The sequence below is a fragment of the Pteropus medius genome, unplaced genomic scaffold, assembly GCF_902729225.1.
Source record: "Pteropus medius unplaced genomic scaffold, Ma_sr-lr_union100, whole genome shotgun sequence".
Taxonomy (NCBI): domain Eukaryota; kingdom Metazoa; phylum Chordata; class Mammalia; order Chiroptera; family Pteropodidae; genus Pteropus; species Pteropus medius.
In genome coordinates, this window is record NW_024349802.1 from 11,619,289 (window position 1) to 11,640,545 (window position 21,257).

Here is a 21,257-nt window from a genome sequence, read left to right on the forward strand (position 1 = left end):
TTTTATAAAGGTCCCTTGGCCTGGTCCCCGCCCTCCGTGGCGGGGGTTGGGGAGTGGGAAGGGTGCTAGCCTTTTTTTTTTTTTTTTTTAAGCAATGCATCTCTCTTTGTGACATATGAACCCAAGATCTTGGGAAACACACTGATCAAGTAAAGGGAAATGTTTGAGATTATGCCCTATGATTAAGATTATGCTTGTTGGGAAAGACAGGGTAGGAAATTTCACATTGCTCCCTGGTTCTTAATAAACGAGAGCCAAACAATATCCTATTTCAAAAAAAATCTGAAATGAATTTTTAAATTTCATAAAACAGAGTTAAACCAAACAGATAGTAGCTCCCGCTGATTTTCTTTACTGAAAAAGTGACGGGGAATTCTAAAGTCTCATTTGATAAGAGATAAAACTGAAATTATTAACATCACCACAGAAATGCCAAACGCCTCCTTCCAAGTAGAGTCCGCCTAGGTAGGTTTTATCCTGTCCTCAAACAAACCAAATTTGTTGGTGTTTTTCCAGACAACGTTGTATCGTTTTGGGTTTGGCTTGATCCCCCTTCTTGCGATTAAAGACAGCCATTAAAATGTTTAATAGTCCTTGGTTTGGCTTAAAGACTTGCAAAACCGCCAGCTTCATCGCCCTGCAATTGGCTTTCCAGGCTAAGGTAGGTTTCCGATGTACGGATACTGCCAAGGCGCTTTGGCCGCAAACTCTGGAAGGAAGCCAAAGGAAAGTGAAGTTCTTGGCGCTAAGCGCTTGTCCCGCTCAAAGAGCCCGGCGCTAGCGCATTCTTCGTGCAGTTATTGGCTGGGACTCTGCGTGCCGCTGTCGGCCAATGAAGACGCTGGAGATCTGGCCCCGGCCCGTCCCCTCTCCGCGCCCCGGGATGAGGCAGAGACTGAACAGCCGGCGAGCAAATCAACGGCATCCAGAAAGCCATGTCGGACTCGGCGCCCAGCGCCCAAGCGCTAACCCGCTGAAAGTTTCTCAGCGAAAACGCCAGGACGATCTGGACCCCGCTAAGAGGAACTGCCTTTGAGTGAGATGGTCCCAGAGGCCTGGAGGAGCGGACTGGTAAGCACCGGGAGAGTGGTGGGAGTTTTGTTTCTGCTTGGTGCCTTGCACAAGGCTTCCGCCGTCATTCGCTATGAGATCCTGGAGGAAAGAGAGAAGGGTTTTGCGGTGGGCAACGTGGTCACGGACCTTGACTTGGATCTCCGCAGCCTGTCAGCCCGCAGGCTTCTGGTCGTGTCCAAAGCTAGCCGAAGATTCTTTGAGGTTAACCGGGAGACCGGGGAGATGTTCGTGAACGAGCGCCTGGATCGAGAGGAGCTTTGTGGGACCCTGCCCTCCTGCACCGTAACTCTGGAGTTGGTAGTGGAGACTCCGCTAGAGCTTTTCAGTGCGGAAGTGGTAATCCAGGATATCAACGACAACAATCCTGCTTTCCCTACCCGGGAAATGAAATTGGAGATTAGTGAGGCCGTGGCGCCAGGCACGCGCTTTCCGCTCGAGAGCGCGCACGATCCCGATGTGGGAAGCAACTCTTTACAAACCTACGAGCTGAGCCGAAATGAGTACTTTGCGCTTCGGGTGCAGACGCGGGAGGACAGCACCAAGTACGCGGAGCTGGTACTGGAGCGCGCCCTGGACCGGGAGCGAGAGCCGAGTCTCCAGTTGGTGCTGACAGCGTTGGATGGAGGAACCCCGGCTCGCTCCGCCAGCCTTCCCATTCGCATCACCGTGCTGGACGCGAATGACAATGCGCCCACCTTCAACCAGTCCTTGTACCGGGCGCGCGTCCTGGAGGATGCACCCCCCGGCACTCGCGTGGTGCAAGTCCGTGCAACCGATCTGGATGAAGGCCCCAATGGTGAAATCATTTACTCCTTCGGCAGCCATAACCGCGCCGGCGTGAGGGAACTATTCTCCTTAGACCTTGTAACCGGGGTGCTGACAATCAAAGGTCGACTGGACTTTGAAGACACTAAACTCCACGAGATTTACATACAGGCCAAAGACAAGGGTGCCAATCCCGAAGGAGCACATTGCAAAGTTTTGGTAGAGGTTGTGGACGTGAATGACAATGCCCCCGAGATCACAGTCACTTCCGTGTACAGCCCAGTCCCGGAGGATGCGCCTCTAGGAACTGTCATCGCGTTGCTCAGTGTAACCGATCTGGATGCTGGGGAGAACGGGCTGGTGACTTGCGAGATTCCTCCAGGTCTCCCCTTCGGTCTTACTTCTTCCCTCAAGAATTACTTTACTTTGAAAACCAGCGCAGCCCTGGATCGGGAGACTGTGCCAGAATACAACCTCAGTATCACCGCTCGAGATGCGGGAGCCCCTTCCCTCTCAGCTCTTACGACAGTGCGGGTGCAAGTGTCTGATATCAACGACAACCCTCCACAATCTTCCCAATCTTCCTATGACGTCTACGTGGAAGAAAATAATCTCCCCGGGGTTCCAATACTAAATCTAAGTGTCTGGGACCCCGACGCCCCGCAGAATGCTCGCCTTTCCTTCTTTCTGTTGGAGCAAGGAGCTGAAACTGGGCTAGTGGGTCGCTATTTCACGATAAATCGTGATAATGGCGTCGTGTCATCCTTAGTGCCCCTGGACTATGAGGATAGGCGGGAGTTTGAATTAACAGCTCATATCAGCGACGGGGGCACTCCAGTTCTGACCGCCAACATCAGCGTAAACATATTTGTCACTGATCGCAACGACAACGCCCCCCAGGTCCTATACCCCCGGCCTGGGCGAAGCTCCGTGGAGATGCTGCCCCGAGGTACTGCTGCCGGCCACGTGGTCACGCGGGTGGTGGGCTGGGACCCGGATGCAGGGCACAATGCCTGGCTCTCCTACAGCCTCTTGGGAGCCCCCAACCAGAGCCTTTTTGCGGTGGGGCTTCACACAGGTCAAGTCAGCACTGCCCGCCCAGTCCAAGACACAGATTCACCCAGGCAGACTCTCACGGTCTTGATCAAAGACAATGGGGAGCCATCGCTGTCCACCACCGCAACCCTGACTGTGTCAGTAACCGAGGAATCTCCCGAAGCCCGGGCTGAGTTCCCCTCCGGCTCTGCCCCTAGGGAGCAGAATAAAAATCTCACCTTTTATCTACTCCTCTCTCTAATCCTGGTCTCTGTGGGGTTCGCAATCACAGTATTGGGAGTAATCATATTCAAAGTTTACAAATGGAAACAATCCAGGGACCTATACCGAGGCCCCGTGAGCTCCCTGTACCGAACACCGGGGCCCTCTCTGCACGCGGACGCTGTGCGGGGAGGCCTGGTGCCACCGCACCTTTACCATCAGGTGTACCTCACCACTGACTCGCGCCGCAGCGACCCGCTGCTGAAGAAACCTGGGGCGGCCAGCCCTCTGGCCAGCCGCCAGAACACGCTGCGGAGCTGCGATCCGGTGTTCTATAGGCAAGTTTTGGGTGCAGAGAGCTCCCCTCCCGGACAGGTAAGGGTTAGCAGGTCGTCCGGAACGATATTAATGCTTTTTGATTCTTGCACCGTGTTCAGAAAGGCATGGAGCCATTTTTTAGTGATGAAAATGTTTTCCTTCCTAATGATGCATCCACTTTTTCACCTGACCCAACCTACATCAAACTTCGTGCCTTTGTAAAGGGGATGGCCAGGTTAGAGTGTAGTTTATGATCTCGTACATTTTGGAGTTGCTTCATTTGTGGACCTAATTCACACCTTCAGCACTTGCTTGCCACAACAACTAACCAATCTTGCTAAGGGGCCATTAAACTATAATCCAAGACCTCAGCACTCAGAGCTTATCTTGGTGTTATTTGCATTAGGAACAAGCTGTTGGACACCTTCAACCAGTGGCAGCTACTAGAAATACAAAAACTACCTCATTTGTCTATCTTTCAAGTGATTGCCACATCTGCATTAAAACTAATGGTTGCTAATTATTTTCCTTTGTCTACACAGATCCCGTACCTCGTTCTTAGACAATTTTCTATGAAAAGTAAAATTCTAGGCATCCTTTAAATTTTTTTCAAGAATACTACTGGAAGTGATGTGCACGTTACTTACAAAATATTTTTATGTTATAATAGTGATGCATATGCATCATAGAAAATTTGGAAAACAGAGAAAAGTATAAAGAAAAAATTGAAACTACAATCCCCCAATCCAAAGTTAACCATCATTAATTATAAAAGTAAAAGTAATCAATCACTTGTTTTGAAACTAAATCCAGAGGATCCAAAAGAACATAAAGTACTAAATGAAAGTTTTTCTGTACCCACCGTGTAATTCCCTGTCCATCCAGCATTATTTTTCTTAGGTATACACATAATGTGAAGGCTAGCTAAATTCATATCCTGAGAAAGGTGAAGCTTTCATTTATTCAGGATGGTGTGCAGGTGACTGCAAGGCCTTTGTCTTAGAGTGAAACTTACACACACTTCAGATGGTGAGAAAGCCACAATTTTGTTACTAATAAGTGTATGGTTGCTATTTACCTTCGGATTTGGCAGTTAGACAAATGAGGCTCTACCACTTACCAACTATGAATCCTTGGCCAAGTTAATCTTTCTAAGCCTGTTTCTTATATGCAAAAAGGGAATAAATGGTACTATAAGATTAGTACATGATATAATGTATACACAATCCCTGGTGTATCGTGTTAAAAAAAATTCTCAGCTATTACTATTACTATTTTTATTAGTTCCTTACCTACCCCAAATCTTAAACACGACCTTGGAAATAAGCAAATCTAGAGATAGCCAAAGATGACAAAGTAGAAGCATGTATGGAAAGGCTAAGGAAAGATGAAAGCCAGAGAAAAGCAGCTGCTACTCTTCTGGTAACACTGTGAAACAAATGGCACTTTCCCTAGGACAATATTCTCAAACTCGATTGCACGCTAGAATTACCTAAGGACCTTTTAAAAATTCTGAAGCCCAGGCCACATCCCAGACGAATTAAAGCACAATCTCTGGGGTTAGGACACAGGGATCAGTATTTTTAAATGTCTCCAAGTAAATTCGATGTGCAGACAACTTTGAAAACCACTGCCCTAGATCCTGCCAGTCTATCGATTAACATGTTTATGAAGCAAAGTGTTATTCTGGCATTTACACTACCAGGAGCCAACCTTACAGGGACAGGCCAAACTTTAAAAAATTCGGTGGTGTTGTTTCCCAACCTTAAAATATTACATAGAGTAGCTCTGGAAGAGTATTGTAGGGAAGATATAAGATAATAGTTGTCATCTAAAGAGAAAATCCTCCAAAACTACTAGTAACCAGGCAACCATTCTTCAAAAATCTAGAGCCGGGCAATGGGTCTCTTTAGGGGCTGACAAAAATATCTGGGATCTCTTTAGGGGCTGACAAAAATGTTCTATAATTAGCATGTGGTGATGGTTGCATTGCTTCAGTATAAGTGGATATCCTAAAAAAAAAAAAAATCACTGAAGTGTATACTTTAAATGGATGAATTGTATGGTATGTGAAGTATATCTCAATAAAGCTATTGTAAAAATCTAGAAATGAGAGAATCACATACCTGGCATAAAAAGGTTAAGTCAAGGATATGTAGGGTTAAGGCTTATGATGCTCCAATTAGTTTTGTTGTGAAATTGCAAATATAAGGGATTGAGACCTATAGGTCTCAACTGAGGTGTAGTTCTTGGATATTAAAGGCATCAGTAAAAGGTCAGTTTATGGATATAGAGATGACAAACTGGTAGAAAAATTGTTTAAGATGTTAGAGAAAGAGGCTTTATTTCTTTCCAGACAGACCAAGGGTAGGAGTGGGAGGATCCTAGTTGTTTAGCTTTAGACAGGTCTCTTAACCTCTCTGAACTACAGTGTTCTCATCTATAAAATAAAAGTAATACCTCCTTTCAAAATTGTTGTGAGAGTGAAAAGTAATGCATATAAAGTGTCTGTACTCATCATAAAGTGCTCATATAAAGTCCAAGTATTCAATAAATATTTGTTGAACTAATTAATAATATCGATAATTCATCATTTATTGAGCATCCCACTGTAAAAGATGAAAAGACACAGTCTCTGTCATTATGGTACACAGAGTACCATAGGAGACAGACATGCAAAAATAAGAAACAATGGGAGCAAAGGAAAAGAAACACCTAAGCCAGCCTGGGGAAATCAGGAAGACTTCATAGAGGAGGTGATGCTTAAGCTGAGAACTAAAGATTGAGAAGTAGTTTATTAAATAAGAAAGCGGGGAAAAGAGCAGGGAGGGGACCTTGCAAGAAATTCCATGCAGAGCGATAATGATATTACGTTATTGCTGAACCTTAAATTGTTTGTAAAACAGTCTTTGGAAGAAATAAAGTGAAACAAGTTAGATCTTGAATTACCTTTAGGCCTAGTCAAGGAGTTTTTATTTTATTCTGTATAGATGATAGTCATTGCAGAATTTTTAAACTGACATATGTATGATGTCATCAGGGTTTTTTGTTTGTTCGTTTGTTTTAGAGAGATTTTTCTGATAGTGACCATAATCTGAGATGGATTAGGGATATTGAGACTGGAGACAAAGAAACAGTTAGAAGATTATTACAATATTTAAAGGAAAGATTGATAAATGCTTGAATCACCACAGTGGCAGTATTGATGGAGAGAGATGACTATAGTAAAATCATCAGGACTTGTTGATTGACCTGATATAGGTAGTCAGAGAGAGGAATGAGCCAAGGAATACCCTACTCTCCCTCATTCTGACTGAGGCAGCTGGGTCTCATTCACTGAAGTGAAACCTGTAATAAACACCTAGTAAGTCAGACTGATTTATACCTCCATCATTCCCATGGGAGGAGGTTTAGGTGTTTTGTTTTTTGTTTTTGTCTTTTTTTTTTTGCAAAAACGAAAATAAAACAACAACAATAACAACAACAACAACAACAACAACAACAACAACAGAAGGCAGATCCCTCCTTTTGAGACCAAAAGGTTGTTTGCTGGCCTCACCATAGTCAAAAGGATATTCCTAAGGGTCAAGGGTTTGGAAAAAATCTAGGGAGGATAAGGAACCCAGGTTTTGCTCCTGTTTGGGGCATCCGGTGGTAACCCAGGTGAGGATTGGGATGAGTTAAGAAATCTCATGTCTAGATCAGGCTAGATTTTTCTCTTTGTGCTGTGGTGTGTTTGCCACTCCGATTACGGTTTGCAGGTTTACAGTGTGAAATGAGCTGTGTTTCTACATTTGTGCAAGGTGGTAGCCAGGCTCTTGGGAGGGTCTGGATCAGGGTGGATGTGGAGTGAGATCAAATCTCCAGCTCCAAGAGGCCCCCTGGGGCTAAGTGAAAAGCTTGCTCTTTTGAAACAGTCTCTGTTGGTAATTAACAACATATCAAGCATACCATGGTGTCAAATAAAAGGGATTTGTAGGCACAGTGCTGTTGGTTGCCGATCTCAATCATTCACGGGAGCTATTAAATCTGTGAACGTTAGCATTCTGACTGTTAATGAGATCTAGTCCTTAGCGCCTCCCAGACACAGCTGATTCTTTACTGATTTGGAACATCTCCCTCTCCTGACTTTCTCCACTCTGCTTCATCCCCTTCCATACTGTCCTTGAAATCAATGAATGGTAATTTAGTATATCACTAGCGAGCTTCTGAAAAAAAAAAGGTTTGGTTTCCGCTGTGCCTCCTGTTACAACAAAAACGTGTACTGCATAAATTTAATTGGCTACATTAATATGTAAGCCTTTTCTGCAAAGAGAAGGCTATGTTTCTGAATACTCTGCAGAGGAGCAGAGTTTTGTGTATATGGCAGTGCTTCTAATTAGCTCCTACTCTAATACAAATGGATTGGGGCAGAAGCTACTCATTTAGAATATTGGTAGATAACAACGCTGGCTTGAACAAAGTGGCCAACCTCAAATGGCTACTCCTCTCTGGGCTGCAGGTTGCTAGGGCTCTGGCTGTCGCGGTTCCTCCCCCCCCCAACCCCTGCCGAAAAGGGGCGGGGAAAGTTGATGTGTTAGAGAGAAAAAAAAAACATACATATATGTTGTCTGCCTCTCCATAGAGGTAGTCACCTGTGGGAAAAAATGCTGTTGAGCGGGAGGAAAGCAAAAAGATAGGTGGGGTTTTTATTTTTCTTTTTTTCTTTCTTTCTTTTTTTTTTCTTTTTTTCCTTTTTTTCTTCCAATGCTGCGACGCATTAACCCTGCTGCTATTGGGATGTTCTCTGCTCAGCCTATTGGCTGAGCCCAGGAGCCGCTGTCTGCCAATCCGGTGGTGGAAGGCAGACAAATCTACCCCGCCACCAGCAAAAACGGCGCGTAACCCTTGCAGCGCCAGCCCAGCCGCGCCAGAGCTGGCGCGGGGAAAGGCAGATAGGTGTTTCCAGCTGCTGTGTGGCCGTTTGGGGCGGGTCGGCTTCTTCTGCTTCTCAGGACCAGGTAGAGAACTAGCGGGAGGCAGCAATGCTCCGCAAGGTGAGGAGCTGGGCAGAAATCTGCCCCGGGGCTGCCCTTTTGTTCCTCTTTTGCCACCTGGGTTACGTTTGTGGGCAGATCCGCTACCCGGTCCCAGAGGAGTCACAGGAAGGGACTTTTGTGGGGAATGTCGCCCAAGATTTCCTGCTGGATACAGAGAGTCTATCAGCTCGCAGGCTGCAGGTCGCTGGAGAGGTGAACCAAAGACACTTCCGTGTGGATTTGGACAGCGGAGCCCTGCTCATCAAGAATCCAATCGATCGAGAGGCACTGTGTGGGCTCAGTGCCAGCTGCATCGTGCCCCTGGAGTTTGTAACCGAAGGGCCTTTGGAAATGTACCGAGCTGAGGTAGAAATTGTGGATGTGAACGATCACGCCCCCCGATTTCCTCGGCAGCAGCTGGACTTGGAAATTGGGGAGGCAGCTCCTCCAGGACAGCGTTTTCCCTTGGAAAAGGCTCAGGATGCAGATGTGGGGAGCAACTCCATCAGCAGCTATAGACTAAGCTCCAACGAACACTTTGCACTGGATGTCAAGAAGCGCAGCGACGGCAGTCTGGTCCCAGAGCTGCTCCTGGAGAAGCCTTTGGATCGGGAGAAGCAATCAGACTACCGCCTGGTGCTGACTGCTGTGGATGGAGGTAACCCCCCAAGATCTGGCACTGCAGAGCTCCGGGTATCAGTACTGGACGTGAACGACAACGCCCCTGCCTTCCAGCAATCCAGCTACAGGATTAGTGTATTGGAGAGCGCGCCAGCCGGCATGCTGCTCATCCAGCTCAATGCCTCTGACCCGGACCTGGGTCCCAGTGGTAACGTCACCTTTTCTTTCAGTGGTCACACCCCTGATCGTGTGAGAAACCTCTTTAGCCTGCACCCCACTACTGGAAAGCTTACTCTTCAGGGGCCCCTAGACTTTGAGAACGAGAATTACTATGAATTTGATGTTCGGGCTCGGGATGGGGGTTCTCCAGCCATGGAGCAACATTGCAGCCTTCGAGTGGATCTCCTGGATGTAAATGACAATGCCCCCCACATCACAGTGACCTCGGAGCTTGGAACTCTCCCAGAGAGTGCAGAACCTGGCACTGTGGTGGCACTCATCAGTGTGCAGGACCCTGACTCAGGGTCAAACGGAGATGTGAGCCTCCGTATTCCTGACCACTTGCCATTTGCCCTCAAGTCTGCCTTCAGAAACCAGTTCTCCCTGGTGACTGCTGGGCCCTTGGACAGAGAGGCCAAATCTAGCTATGACATCATGGTCACTGCTTCTGATGCTGGAAATCCTCCTCTGAGTACTCAGAGGACTATTTTCCTCAATATTTCAGATGTGAACGATAACCCACCCTCTTTCTTCCAGAGGTCACATGAGGTGTTTGTTCCTGAGAACAATCGCCCAGGGGATCTGCTTTGTTCCCTTGCAGCCTCTGACCCAGACTCTGGCTTGAATGCGCTTATCTCCTACTCTCTCCTAGAGCCCAGAAATCGAGATGTGTCAGCTTCCTCCTTCATCTCTCTGAACCCCCAGACGGGAGCTGTTCACGCTACTCGATCCTTTGACTATGAACAAACACAGACACTGCAGTTTGAGGTGCAGGCCCGGGATCGGGGCAACCCACCCCTCAGTAGCACCGTGACAGTTCGTCTCTTCGTGCTGGACCTCAATGACAATGCTCCAGCGGTGCTCCGCCCTAGGGCCCGGCCCGGTTCCTTATGTCCCCAAGCACTGCCTCCATCAGTTGGTGCCGGTCACCTAGTCACAAAGGTGACCGCTGTGGACTTGGATTCAGGTTACAATGCTTGGGTTTCGTATCAGCTCCTGGAGGCCCCAGATCCCAGCTTGTTTGCCGTCTCCCGCTATGCTGGGGAGGTACGGACAGCCGTTCCCATCCCAGCTGATCTTCCCCCACAGAAGCTGGTCATTGTGGTAAAGGATAGTGGTACCCCACCGCTCTCTACTTCTGTTACTCTCCTTGTGTCCTTGGAGGAAGATGCTCATCCCGTTGTCCCTGATCTTCGAGAATCTTCAGCTCCAAGGGAAGGAGAATCCCGCCTGACCCTCTACTTGGCTGTATCACTAGTGGCAATTTGCTTTGTCTCCTTTGGCTCATTTGTGGCACTACTCTCTAAGTGTCTGCGTGGGGCTGCCTGTGGAGTGACCTGCTTTCCTGCTGGCACCTGTGCCTGTCTCACCCGATCTCGAAGGAGGGAGGGGCTTCCTCCTTCCAATGGGATCCTCCGAATCCAGCTAGGGTCAGATGATCCTATCAAGTTTGTTGATGTGGGTGGTCATTCTCATGGCTGTACACCCTTGGCTTCTGCACCCACTCGGAGCGATAGCTTCATGATGGTGAAGTCGCCCAGTGCACCTATGGCAGGGGAGCCTGTTCGCCCAAGCTGCCCACCCTCTGATCTTCTCTATGGGCTAGAGGTGAGACCTTTGCAGGCTCAGCCAATGTTTGAGGGTTATTCTGGTCCAGGCATATGGCCAGGCTATGTCCCAGAGAGAACAGGCCTCTCTGTAAGAGCCCGTAGTGATGTCATCATTTTCGTGAGTGGTAACTATGTGGTAGATGCTGTGCTTTAGAAGTGTTTTGTGAATGAACCAGGGAGTTGTCACAGACTAGTACTTGGGTTTGGGTTATGCCCTTATCTGAGAGTAAGAAATGAAATTAAGCGGTCAAGAGCTAGAGTATTGTGGAAGCATGCTGCCAGGATGTGGGGCATAGAAGGCTATAGTGCACTAGGGTAGAGTGCACCGTACAGTCACCTAAACCTAGCTGGCTGCTTTCTCTGCTCTTCCTGAAGGAGGGGGCCAGGTTCTGGACTATCTTAACTTTAGGTTACCATTTCCCAGTGGATTGAGGGAAACAAACATCTCTGCCTCACAGTATCAAGCACTCCCTAACCCACTGTGAAGGGAACTCTCTGCTTGAAACACAGAAGAGAGCACAAAGAGGAGAGAGCTAAGGATGTGGAGAGGCATCAAGGTGGAAGCAGAGGTCTGTTAGTCCAGGTCTTTAGGACTCCCAATCAAGCCCCCACTGGGATTTGAGCTAGATGCAGTGGATTGGGGGCAGGGGAAAAAAAAGCAATAAGTGAAATCACTTAATGTCAGAAAGCTGGTTTACAGATGAGGAATTCGTAGAGATAGCTACTCTGGGAGTCTCTAAGTAGATTTCTTTTGAACTGGTGAAACCATAAAGCCTAGAGGCCATGCTTAGCTGTCAGTCACCCTCCTGGGTGACCTGGATCACTCCCAGAAATGTTCCCCCTTACACGAGCTGTGAGGCTTATTCCACAGCTCAAGTCTGGGATCTCAAGAAAGCTGCATCAGCTGACACGGAGATTCCTCAAAGCACTGCTGGAAAGTCGGCAAGGTTCTATAGGGTCTTAACAAAACTCTTCTCTCATCTCAGCAGCATTTGTCAGGATAGGGGTGGGAGGGGGAACACATAGGCTTTGCCACCCCCAGAAGGACAAACTTTTGTTCGTTCAAGTGAAGTAGTGGAAGCTTCTGAAGTCACGCGGGAAGTTGCTGGGAGAGAACACTGAGAAGTTTTGTACCACTTTGTCTTCCCTGTGAGCACCATCTGAGCTGTCAAATTTTGCTGCCAAGGGGGCTGTATCAACCTGCAGCACGAAATGAGTGGGGAGGTAGGAGGCTTCTGCGACACAAATTTGCAGCGGCTGTTCCTAAGGTTTCCAGGACTGAGGAGACTTCATAATTGGTTGAGAGCAGACAGACTTTTTGGCCAATCAGACTCAGAGCCGAGGTGGGGGATCCGCTCTTCCTGCCCGCCTCTCCTCCCCCAGCTCCCCAGCTCCACTCCGATTCAATTTCCCTCCCCCCTCCCCACCCCGCCATTCGGTGACTAAGAAGAACTGCTGCAGGCTGACAAACCTCGGAGCAGTTTTTAAGAGGCTGGAAGGAGACACAAGAGATTTCAGCTGCCACATTCCAAGCCCTGGGTCTGCCTTGGAGACAGGACAACACAGAGTCAGTGTCCAGGAAGGGACTTCTGGGTCATGGGGCCCAAGACACCCCCACAGCTCGCTGGGAAATGGCAAGTGCTGTGCATGTTGTCCTTGTGCTGCTGGGGCTGGGTGTCTGGGCAGCTTCGTTACTCAGTGGTGGAGGAGTCTGAGCCGGGGACGCTGGTGGGGAATGTTGCTCAGGATCTAGGCTTGAAGGTGACAGACCTGTTGAACCGCCGACTGCGATTGGGCTCTGAGGAGAATGGGCACTATTTTTCCCTGAGCTTGATGAGTGGTGCTCTGGCAGTAAATCAAAAGATTGACCGAGAGAGCCTGTGTGGAGCCAGCACCAGCTGCCTGCTGCCGGTGCAGGTAGTGACCGAACACCCGCTGGAATTAATCCGTGTGGAGGTAGAGATCCTGGATCTCAATGACAACTCTCCCAGCTTTGCCACCCCTGAGCGAGAGATACGCATCTCAGAATCAGCTGCATTTGGGGCACGATTCCCACTGGATAGTGCCCAGGATCCAGACGTGGGCACGAATACTGTGAGCTTCTACACTCTGAGCCCCAACAACCACTTCAGTCTGAATGTGAAGACCCTCAAGGATGGGAAGCTATTCCCAGAGCTGGTGCTAGAGCAGCAGCTGGACCGCGAAGCCCAGGCAAGACATCAGTTGGTGCTCACTGCTGTAGATGGGGGTATCCCGGCCCGCTCAGGGACCACCCTTATCTCTGTCACTGTGCTGGACATCAATGATAATGCTCCAACCTTCCAGTCCTCAGTTCTACGTGTGGGCCTCCCAGAGAATGCACCCACAGGTACACTGCTGCTCCGCCTCAATGCCACTGATCCGGACGAGGGCACCAATGGCCAACTAGACTATTCTTTTGGAGACCATACATCTGAAGCAGTGCGGAATCTCTTTGGCCTACACCCTAGCAGTGGAGCAATCCATGTGTTGGGTCCCATAGACTTTGAGGAGTCAAGTTTCTATGAAATTCATGCAAGAGCCCGTGACCAGGGTCAGCCAGCCATGGAAGGCCACTGTATGATTCAAGTGGATGTAGGGGATGTCAATGACAATGCCCCAGAGGTACTACTGGCCTCTTTGGTCAACCCAATCCTGGAGAGCACACCAGTGGGCACGGTAGTGGGATTGTTTAATGTGCGGGACCGAGACTCAGGGAGAAATGGTGAAGTGAGCCTTGATATCTCTCTGGACCTGCCATTTCAGATTAAGCCTTCTGAGAACCACTACTCACTGCTAACCAGCCAGCCCTTGGACCGTGAGACTACATCCCACTATATCATTGAGCTGCTGGCCAGTGATGCAGGCTCACCTCCCCTGCACACACATCTTACCATCAGGCTCAACATTTCGGATGTTAATGACAATGCACCTTTTTTCACTCAGCAGCTCTATACTGCTTACATCCCAGAAAATCGGCCTCCAGGCTCCCTTCTCTGCACTGTGACTGCTTCTGATCCAGACACTGGGAATAATGCCCGTCTCACCTACTCCATTCTAGGGAATCAGATTCAGGGAGCACCAGCCTCCTCCTTTGTGTATGTCAACCCTGAGGATGGGCGGGTCTTTGCCCAGCGCACCTTTGACTATGAATTGTTGCAGATGCTGCAGATCATGGTGGGGGTTCGAGACTCTGGCTCTCCCCCGCTGCATGCCAACACATCTCTGCATGTGTTTGTCCTGGACCAGAATGATAATGCCCCAGCGGTGCTGCACCCAAGACCTGGCCAGGAATTCTCAGTCCCCCAGCGTCTCCCTCGCTCTGCACCTCCTGGCTCCTTGGTCACCAAGGTGACGGCTGTGGATGCTGACGCAGGCCACAATGCATGGCTCTCCTATGCACTGCTGCCACAGTCCACAGCCCCAGGATTATTCCTGGTGTCTGCACACACTGGTGAGGTGCGCACAGCCCGGGCCTTACTGGAGGATGACTCTGACACCCAACAGGTGGTAGTCCTGGTGAGGGACAATGGCAACCCTTCACTGTCCTCTACAGCCACAGTGCTGCTGGTTCTGGAGGATGAGGACCCTGAGGAAATGCCCAAATCCAGCGACTTCCTCGCACACCCTCCTGAGCGTTCAGACCTTACCCTTTACCTTATTGTGGCTCTCGCAGCCATCAGTCTCTTATCCTTAGTCACCTTCACCTTTCTGTCAGCTAAGTGCCTTCGGGGGCACGCAGATGGGGATGGGGGTGGGGGTCAGTGTTGCAGGCGCCAGGACTCACCCTCCCGAGACTACTATAAGCAGTCTAGTCCCAACCTACAGGTGAGCTCAGATGGCACGCTCAAGTACATGGAGGTGACGCTGCGGCCCGCAGACTCGCAGAGCCATTGCTACAGGACGTGCTTTTCGCCAGCCTCGGATGGCAGTGACTTCACTTTTCTAAGGCCCCTCAGTGTCCAGCAGCCCTCAGCTCTGGCGCTGGAGCCTGACGCCTTCCGGTCCCGCTCTAACACGCTGCGAGAGCGGAGCCAGGTGAGGGGCTCGGCGCGACCTGGGGGCGGCAATGGAGAAGCCGCCCATCCACCTAAGGGACTTTGAACTTGTATCCACTCATCTCGGTTGAGCTCGGCAGCTAGCTGCGCTCCACCCGATTGTCAGGACCGTTTGGACTGATTGCGCGGGACCACAGGTGTCGCGGAAGCAGGGAAGGGGCTATAAGCCTCAGGAGGTGGTGGATTGTGGCCGAGGAGGGATAGGACCGACCCCACCCCCACGCTCTGAAAAAGCTGGGGCGGGGTAATCTTGCCAGCGATTTCCGCAGGGGTCGGGGGTCCAGGGCGAGAGCAGTCATGGGGCCACGCCCGCAGCCAGCCTCCTGGGCTCCGGCGCCCGCGCGCTCGTCGTTCCGCCGCTCTTTAGGTTTCCTCTTACATTTCTCCCCACTCTCTGGATCTGGGACTTCGCTGTTATTCTCAACCATCCTTATTCCCACACCCAACAAACGCATCTGTAGGCAGGACAGAGTCGTCGGCGCAGGGCTCCCTAGTGTCCAACCAGCAGATCGCACCCACGGGCCACACAGCCCCGCTCACCTGCACGCACACGCCTTCACACTTGAGCTTGCACAAACACCCCCTTCCACAGCCCGCGCTCGCTGCCAGGTCACTCTCACAGCTTCTTTCCACCCCGCTGCCAGCCTCAGAGGTACTCACCGGTGACTGCGGGCCCTGGCGACAGTCCCAGGTCAAGGGTCCCGCAAGGACTCGGGAGCCTCCTCCTACCTGCTCCCAGGGCCGGACCCCTAGTCTCCAGGAGAGCCTGAGGCCGGCTGCGGCGTCTGGAGCGTGGGAGCTACTCTGAGCGCGGGGCAGGCGGGACTCTATGACCCACGGGCCGGCCAGTCCCGCTGGACCCGGGGCTCTGAGCGAGCGGAAGGGTGGCAGCGCCTTCAGCCCAGAAGCCTGGGCCGGGCAGGATGAGCTGCCCTGGGGCGAGTGAGCAGGCAGCTAGCTATAGGACTAGCAGCCTGGGACCTCGGTGGCGCCCGTGGTCTTGTCCTCCCGCGGGAAGTGGGAGCCTAGCGCACCGGTCTCTGGACGCGCGGAGGTAGGCTTTTGGCTCCGTCGTGACCACAACGTGCTTAACGATCTAGGGCCGGGGCTTTGAGGGTGACTAAAGTATCTGAGACTGCCATGTCCTTCCTCCTCTGGCTAATGGAAAGCTACACAGCCTTTGCCAGGTGCCAGGGTGTCCTCATTTATGGCGAAACTATAATAGTAAAAAGCACAAGTTGCCACCCCTTAAGTTTTTATTCAAAATATCTATGCCCCACCCTCCCCCTATCCAATCAGAATTATATTTTGAAACGCCCCCCATGCGATTCTAATAGTTGACTGAGAGAGCTCACTACACACCTCCTCTGAGAACCTCAACTCTCATTTGCTCTTGCCAACACTTTTGTTGGATGGATACTAGCATCCCCACCTCACGACAGCTGCACGGAGGTGGAGTGACTTGCTCAAGTTCACAGGGTACGTGATAGAGAAGACGTAATTCAGATCTGTTTAACCCCAGGATTTGTGTTTCAATCACTTGGCACTTGGAACTTGGAAACCCAGAGGAGAGCAGAGATGATTTGCATCTGCTGGGGTCAGGGCAGAGGTTCGGTTCGTTCCCTGTCAGGGTCTTACAAATGGAGAAAAGTCTTCTGGGGCTTCTTTTCCTTGAGCAGCCCTAGCTGAACGAACTTGGACCCGTCGTCCTTATGCAGATTGTGAATTTTGCCTGGCTCCTCTCCTCCAATCTACCAGGGTACCTGCATCTATCTCCCTGTAGATTCGGTTGTGGCTGCGAATACAGTGGCTGAAAGCTGGACATCCTTGTGCCCTTCCCCACAGCAGCCCCAGAATGGTGTTGGTGACTCCTGTTGCACCTGGGATGCTAAGTTTCTGGGTTCTGCTCATATCACTGCCACCTGTGAGCCTTAGAATGAGTCACTTGGCAGCCATGGGTCTTCCTTCTCCCCAGTGTAACCGGAGATGCTCACACCTCTTTCTCTGCTTCTGGGAGTATGAGAATTAATTACTCGCACATCCCAGTAGCAGTGAGGAGATGGCTCTAGGACTGCTCGATGAGAGTGTGCGGTGGGATAATACACCCTTGGAAAGGCCGGGAGGGAGTCAGTAGTGAAGTGGCTGGCCAGCATCCTACACCTTCCTCCAGGTGGGAGATGGCTACAGATCAGCCCCTTGGGAGCCCTGGAGACTTCGCTGGCTCTGCTCGGAGGCTGTGGGAGCTTGATCTCTGCTGAGTTCCATCTAGCAGTTTTCTCTGTCCCAAACAGAGGGGCCTTGTTCTCCTCCTTAGTCACAGTCATTGTCTGGCCTGGAGTTCTGGGGGTGAGAAGTGTCCTGGGGCTTGGATGCTCTGCAAAGGCCCAGTCTGGCATGACTCCTAAATTAATAATGTGTTTAGCTGTGGGAAGGGATCCTTGATTGCCAAGGGCCTGGAGGAGGTATCCCTCTTGAATGTGTCACAGCACAATGTGGCACCAAAAGGGTTACCCAGAGCAGCAGCCATCTTGCTGCAGAGGATGCTTTGTTCCCAGCTGAGGAGCTGAATCAGTTTTTTCTAGGGCTTGTGGAATTCTCATCTAAAAGCCTCTTCTGCCCCTTCTGGGGGACTCTCTTCACCACTCCCCCACCCCGACTCCCCGTGACTCTGTTCCACAGAAGGGCTGACACTTTCAGCCCTTGAATCTCAATTTAGAAGTTCTGAGTCTGGGGGCAGGGAAGAAGAGTCCGTTTCTTTAGCAAAGGAATCTAGATTTGCTCACTGTGGTCAGATAAATGTTACCTTATCTCTTTGTTTCTGGTACCTCAGGCCTCTGAGACTTGAAGTATAGATTTGTCTTTGAAGATGAGTCTACCCCTCCCCCATCTCACCCCATTTTCTTCTCTGTGTCCAATCCACTCCCCTTCTTCCCTCCAGGCCCATCCCAGGGGTCGGGTGACATTCTGACTTCTCAAGGGTACTCAGCCCCTCTCCCTCTGTTTTCTCCACAGCAAGCCCCACCCAACACGGACTGGCGTTTCTCTCAGGCCCAGAGACCCGGCACCAGCGGGTAGGTGACTGCCTCTCCAGCCCACCCTCTTCTCTGCAGCATTTTCTCAGTGATGACGTGGGAGGAGATGGGGGAGGGCTCAGCATTTGCTACAAATGGCTTCTTTTTCAGTTCCAGATTTCAGGCAGGTTCGGTATATTGGGGGCTGGTACATAGACCTCAGAAAGAAGGGGCTATTTTGGAAGCTCAATTCACACTATCCCTTCCCTTCTCCCTATGTATGAGCCTTTCCCTATCTTTCTGGGGGCTCTGTGAGACCCAAAGATGGTTTTAAGGTGGTCTCTGGGTGAAGAGGAAGTGTTCTATACCTTTCCATTGCCTACATCCCCCTATTCCGGGTTGAGCTGGGCTCCATCCTGACCTGGGGTTCAGGCAGAGAAACCTGGGGCAGGAGGAGGAGAGCAGGAGCTGTCAGCAGTCAGAGCATCTTCCAGAGCCTGCAGGAAAGAGCAGAGGCAGAGGAGGGGTGTCAGGCTGCTGTGGGGGAAGTGGAGGCAGCGCAGCTGGAGGTGAGGCTGAAGAGTGAGAGCTCCTCGGGCAGGTCCCCTGGTCCTGCCCCTCCTCCAGGCTACCTTCTGGCCCCCACTGGTCCTGCCCTCTAGGCCCGTAGGCCTTTTGTCTTTGCCACTTTCTTATCTCTGAGTCCTTCCCTCAGTCTCTGTGTCTCCGCGCTCTCTGCCTCTCTTGGTCTCCGTCTCAGTTTCTGTCTTTATTGCTGCCTCTCCATCCTATCATTTGTGTCTCCTTGTGTTGCTCTGTTCCTCACACTGCGCCTGCCCGTGGCTAGGTGCTCAATAAATATGGAATCAATGAATAAATGTGACTCTTTCTAGTCTCAGTCTGTTTCCCCTTTTCTCTCTGTCTCTGCCTCCTCATCTCTGTCCGTGATCTCTATTACGTCTCTCTTTTTTTTTATCATTTGCTAGCGTCCTTGTGTTCCGTCTCCAGTCTCTTTGTTTTTCAGTCTCTCGCTATTTTTGCTTTCCTCTGTTTCTCAGCCTCTCCGTGTCTGTCTCTTTCTGCCTTGCTGATTCTTTCTCTCTCTTTCTTTATCTCTTTCTGTCTCTCTTTTATCCTGTCTTTTACTCTGTCTTTCAGTCCTTTGTACTTTTGGGCAAGCCAGCACACATGTGTGTCCCCATCTCTCTTCCTCCTTCTGCCCCTCACACACAGAGCCTTTGATCAACACTTTTCAACACACACCCTCCCATCCAGGCTGCCCCAGCTGCTCATTTCAATCTGGTACGAATTCCTGCTGAGACAGGAACCCCCTGCGGGTGAAGGAGGAGGGAAACTTCAGCGGAAAGATCTTCCGTTGGTCTGAGGGGAGTGGGGTGGGCTCTGGGCCAGGCCTCCCTGTTAGAAGTCAGGAGCCTGGAGGAATCCAAGGAGCCCTGGAGAGAGAGGTTGGCAGAGCTTGGGCCACCTCCCACCTCCTCAGTGGTCAGACACTTGCTGCCCACATTTCCCCAGATGCTACAGATGCTGAGCCCTCACTGCCACAAGAACCCAGGAGGCTTTGGTGTATAGCGGAGACTCAAGTGCCTAGGAGTGCAGTCTTGCCACTGATATCAGATCTCAAAGCATTTCCTGGAAGGCCCCTAGAAAGCAACAAACCAGGAGGCGTGGACTGCCTTTGCACCTCCCTGAACCCCAGCTGTCTCCTTTCTGTCTGCTGGCCTTGCCAGCCTTTCCATAGTTTAGCCATTAGGTCATTCATGTATTTGTTCATGTATTCATTCATTCATTCATTCAACAAATGTTTGTGGAGTATCTACTATGAGCCAGTCCCCATGAGCACTGGCTTATAAGAGTGAACAAGCAGACACGATTCTTGAACTCGTAGGCTTTCATGCCAGCAGGGGAGACAGAAAATTGACAACAAATCACACGAAAAAAGTGTAGTTTCAAATCCTAGCAAGCTCTGGGAAGAAGAGGGTAATGTGAGTGTAATGGAGGAAGGGGATAGAGAAGGCCTCCAGGAGGAAGTCACATTTGAGCTGCGGCGATGAGAAGTACAGGGCCATCTGTGCCCCCTTTACTCACACCCGCCCAGGCCATATACTGGCCCTGAAGCAGAATTCGCTACTGAACCTGGAAGCCCCACCAGTTGCCTCTGATGTGCCCTCTGGGTTGAGCACCTTTTCCCGCCTCAAGTTCCTTTTCATCCAATAAGAGAACCAGTGACCTGAAATGCATGCAGGAGCTCTCAGGGAAATGGAGAAGGCTCAGGAGCTCTCCCCATCCTTAACTCGAGGGAGATGGGACACACATTTCCAAAACAGCTCCAAAGTGGCCCAGTGGCCCTGATGAGTAAGAGTTAGAGGCCCAGTCCAGCAACTGTAACCTCCCTCCTTCCTTCATTCATTCAATAAATATAAGTACTTCAGGCCAGGTAGTATTCCAGGTATAGGAGATTTGAAACAGACATAGTTTCTGCCCTCAGGAGTTTACATTGTTGAGGGAGACAAATGTTAACCAAATAATCACAGAAAATAAATCTAAGCTTGCAGTTATCATAAGTGCTATGAAAAGCAGTACCTGGTGGTGAGAGTATAAAATAGGGATTTGACCTGGTCAGGGAGCAGGAGGACCTTCAGAAGGCAATGAGGCTGTGCTGAGAGCCGAAGTATGAATCCGAATTAACCAGCTGAAGGAAAGAGTTAAGAGCATTCCAAGGTAGACAGAAGACCATATACAAAGGCCCTGTGCTGAGGACTCTCAGGATCAACAGAATGACAGGGAGTTTTTTGCTTTGCTGCCATTCTGATGAGTAAGTTGGAGTGAGGATCTGAAGAAGAGAAATTTCAGTCTAATCTTGGTTCCCGCCCTCCACTGCTTTTCTGCCCTACTTCTTCCCCTCCATCTTGGCTACTAAAACTCCACGTTCAAAACAGGGCTAGTGTCGAGTTCTTCAGTAAACCTGGTTCAAGTTCAAGCCAGTGCTGGATCACATTTCCCAGACAAAAGGGAAGAAGACTCACGTTCCGAAGCCCCTGACTGCGGGGGGCAGTTTCTCCCCACTACTGTCCCGTCTCAGGTCATCCTTCTGGTTTCTGATCCCAGAAGCTGTTGTCTCAAGCTCTGAATCCAGCCAGCCAGTTCTTTCTCAGGCTAGTTCTCCCTTCTCTAACCCAGGCTCCACCCAGCAGCTGTTTCCAGTCTCTGCACAGAGAAGAGAATCTCCCTGTGGCTTCCCCTGGTCCCTGCTCTGTTCTCTTTGATGGT

The 21,257-nt window shown here is 50.4% G+C and overlaps 1 protein-coding gene across 1 annotated transcript in view; it reads left to right on the top strand.

The window, feature by feature from the left end:
- The window catches only part of LOC120581195 (protocadherin gamma-A3-like), a 142,910-nt gene that overhangs the window by 110,723 nt on the left and 10,930 nt on the right, over window positions 1–21,257 (top strand). Inside the window, 1 exon segment of the mRNA XM_039835933.1 lies at window positions 17,971–18,029. Coding sequence (XP_039691867.1) covers window positions 17,971–18,029 — 59 coding nt within the window.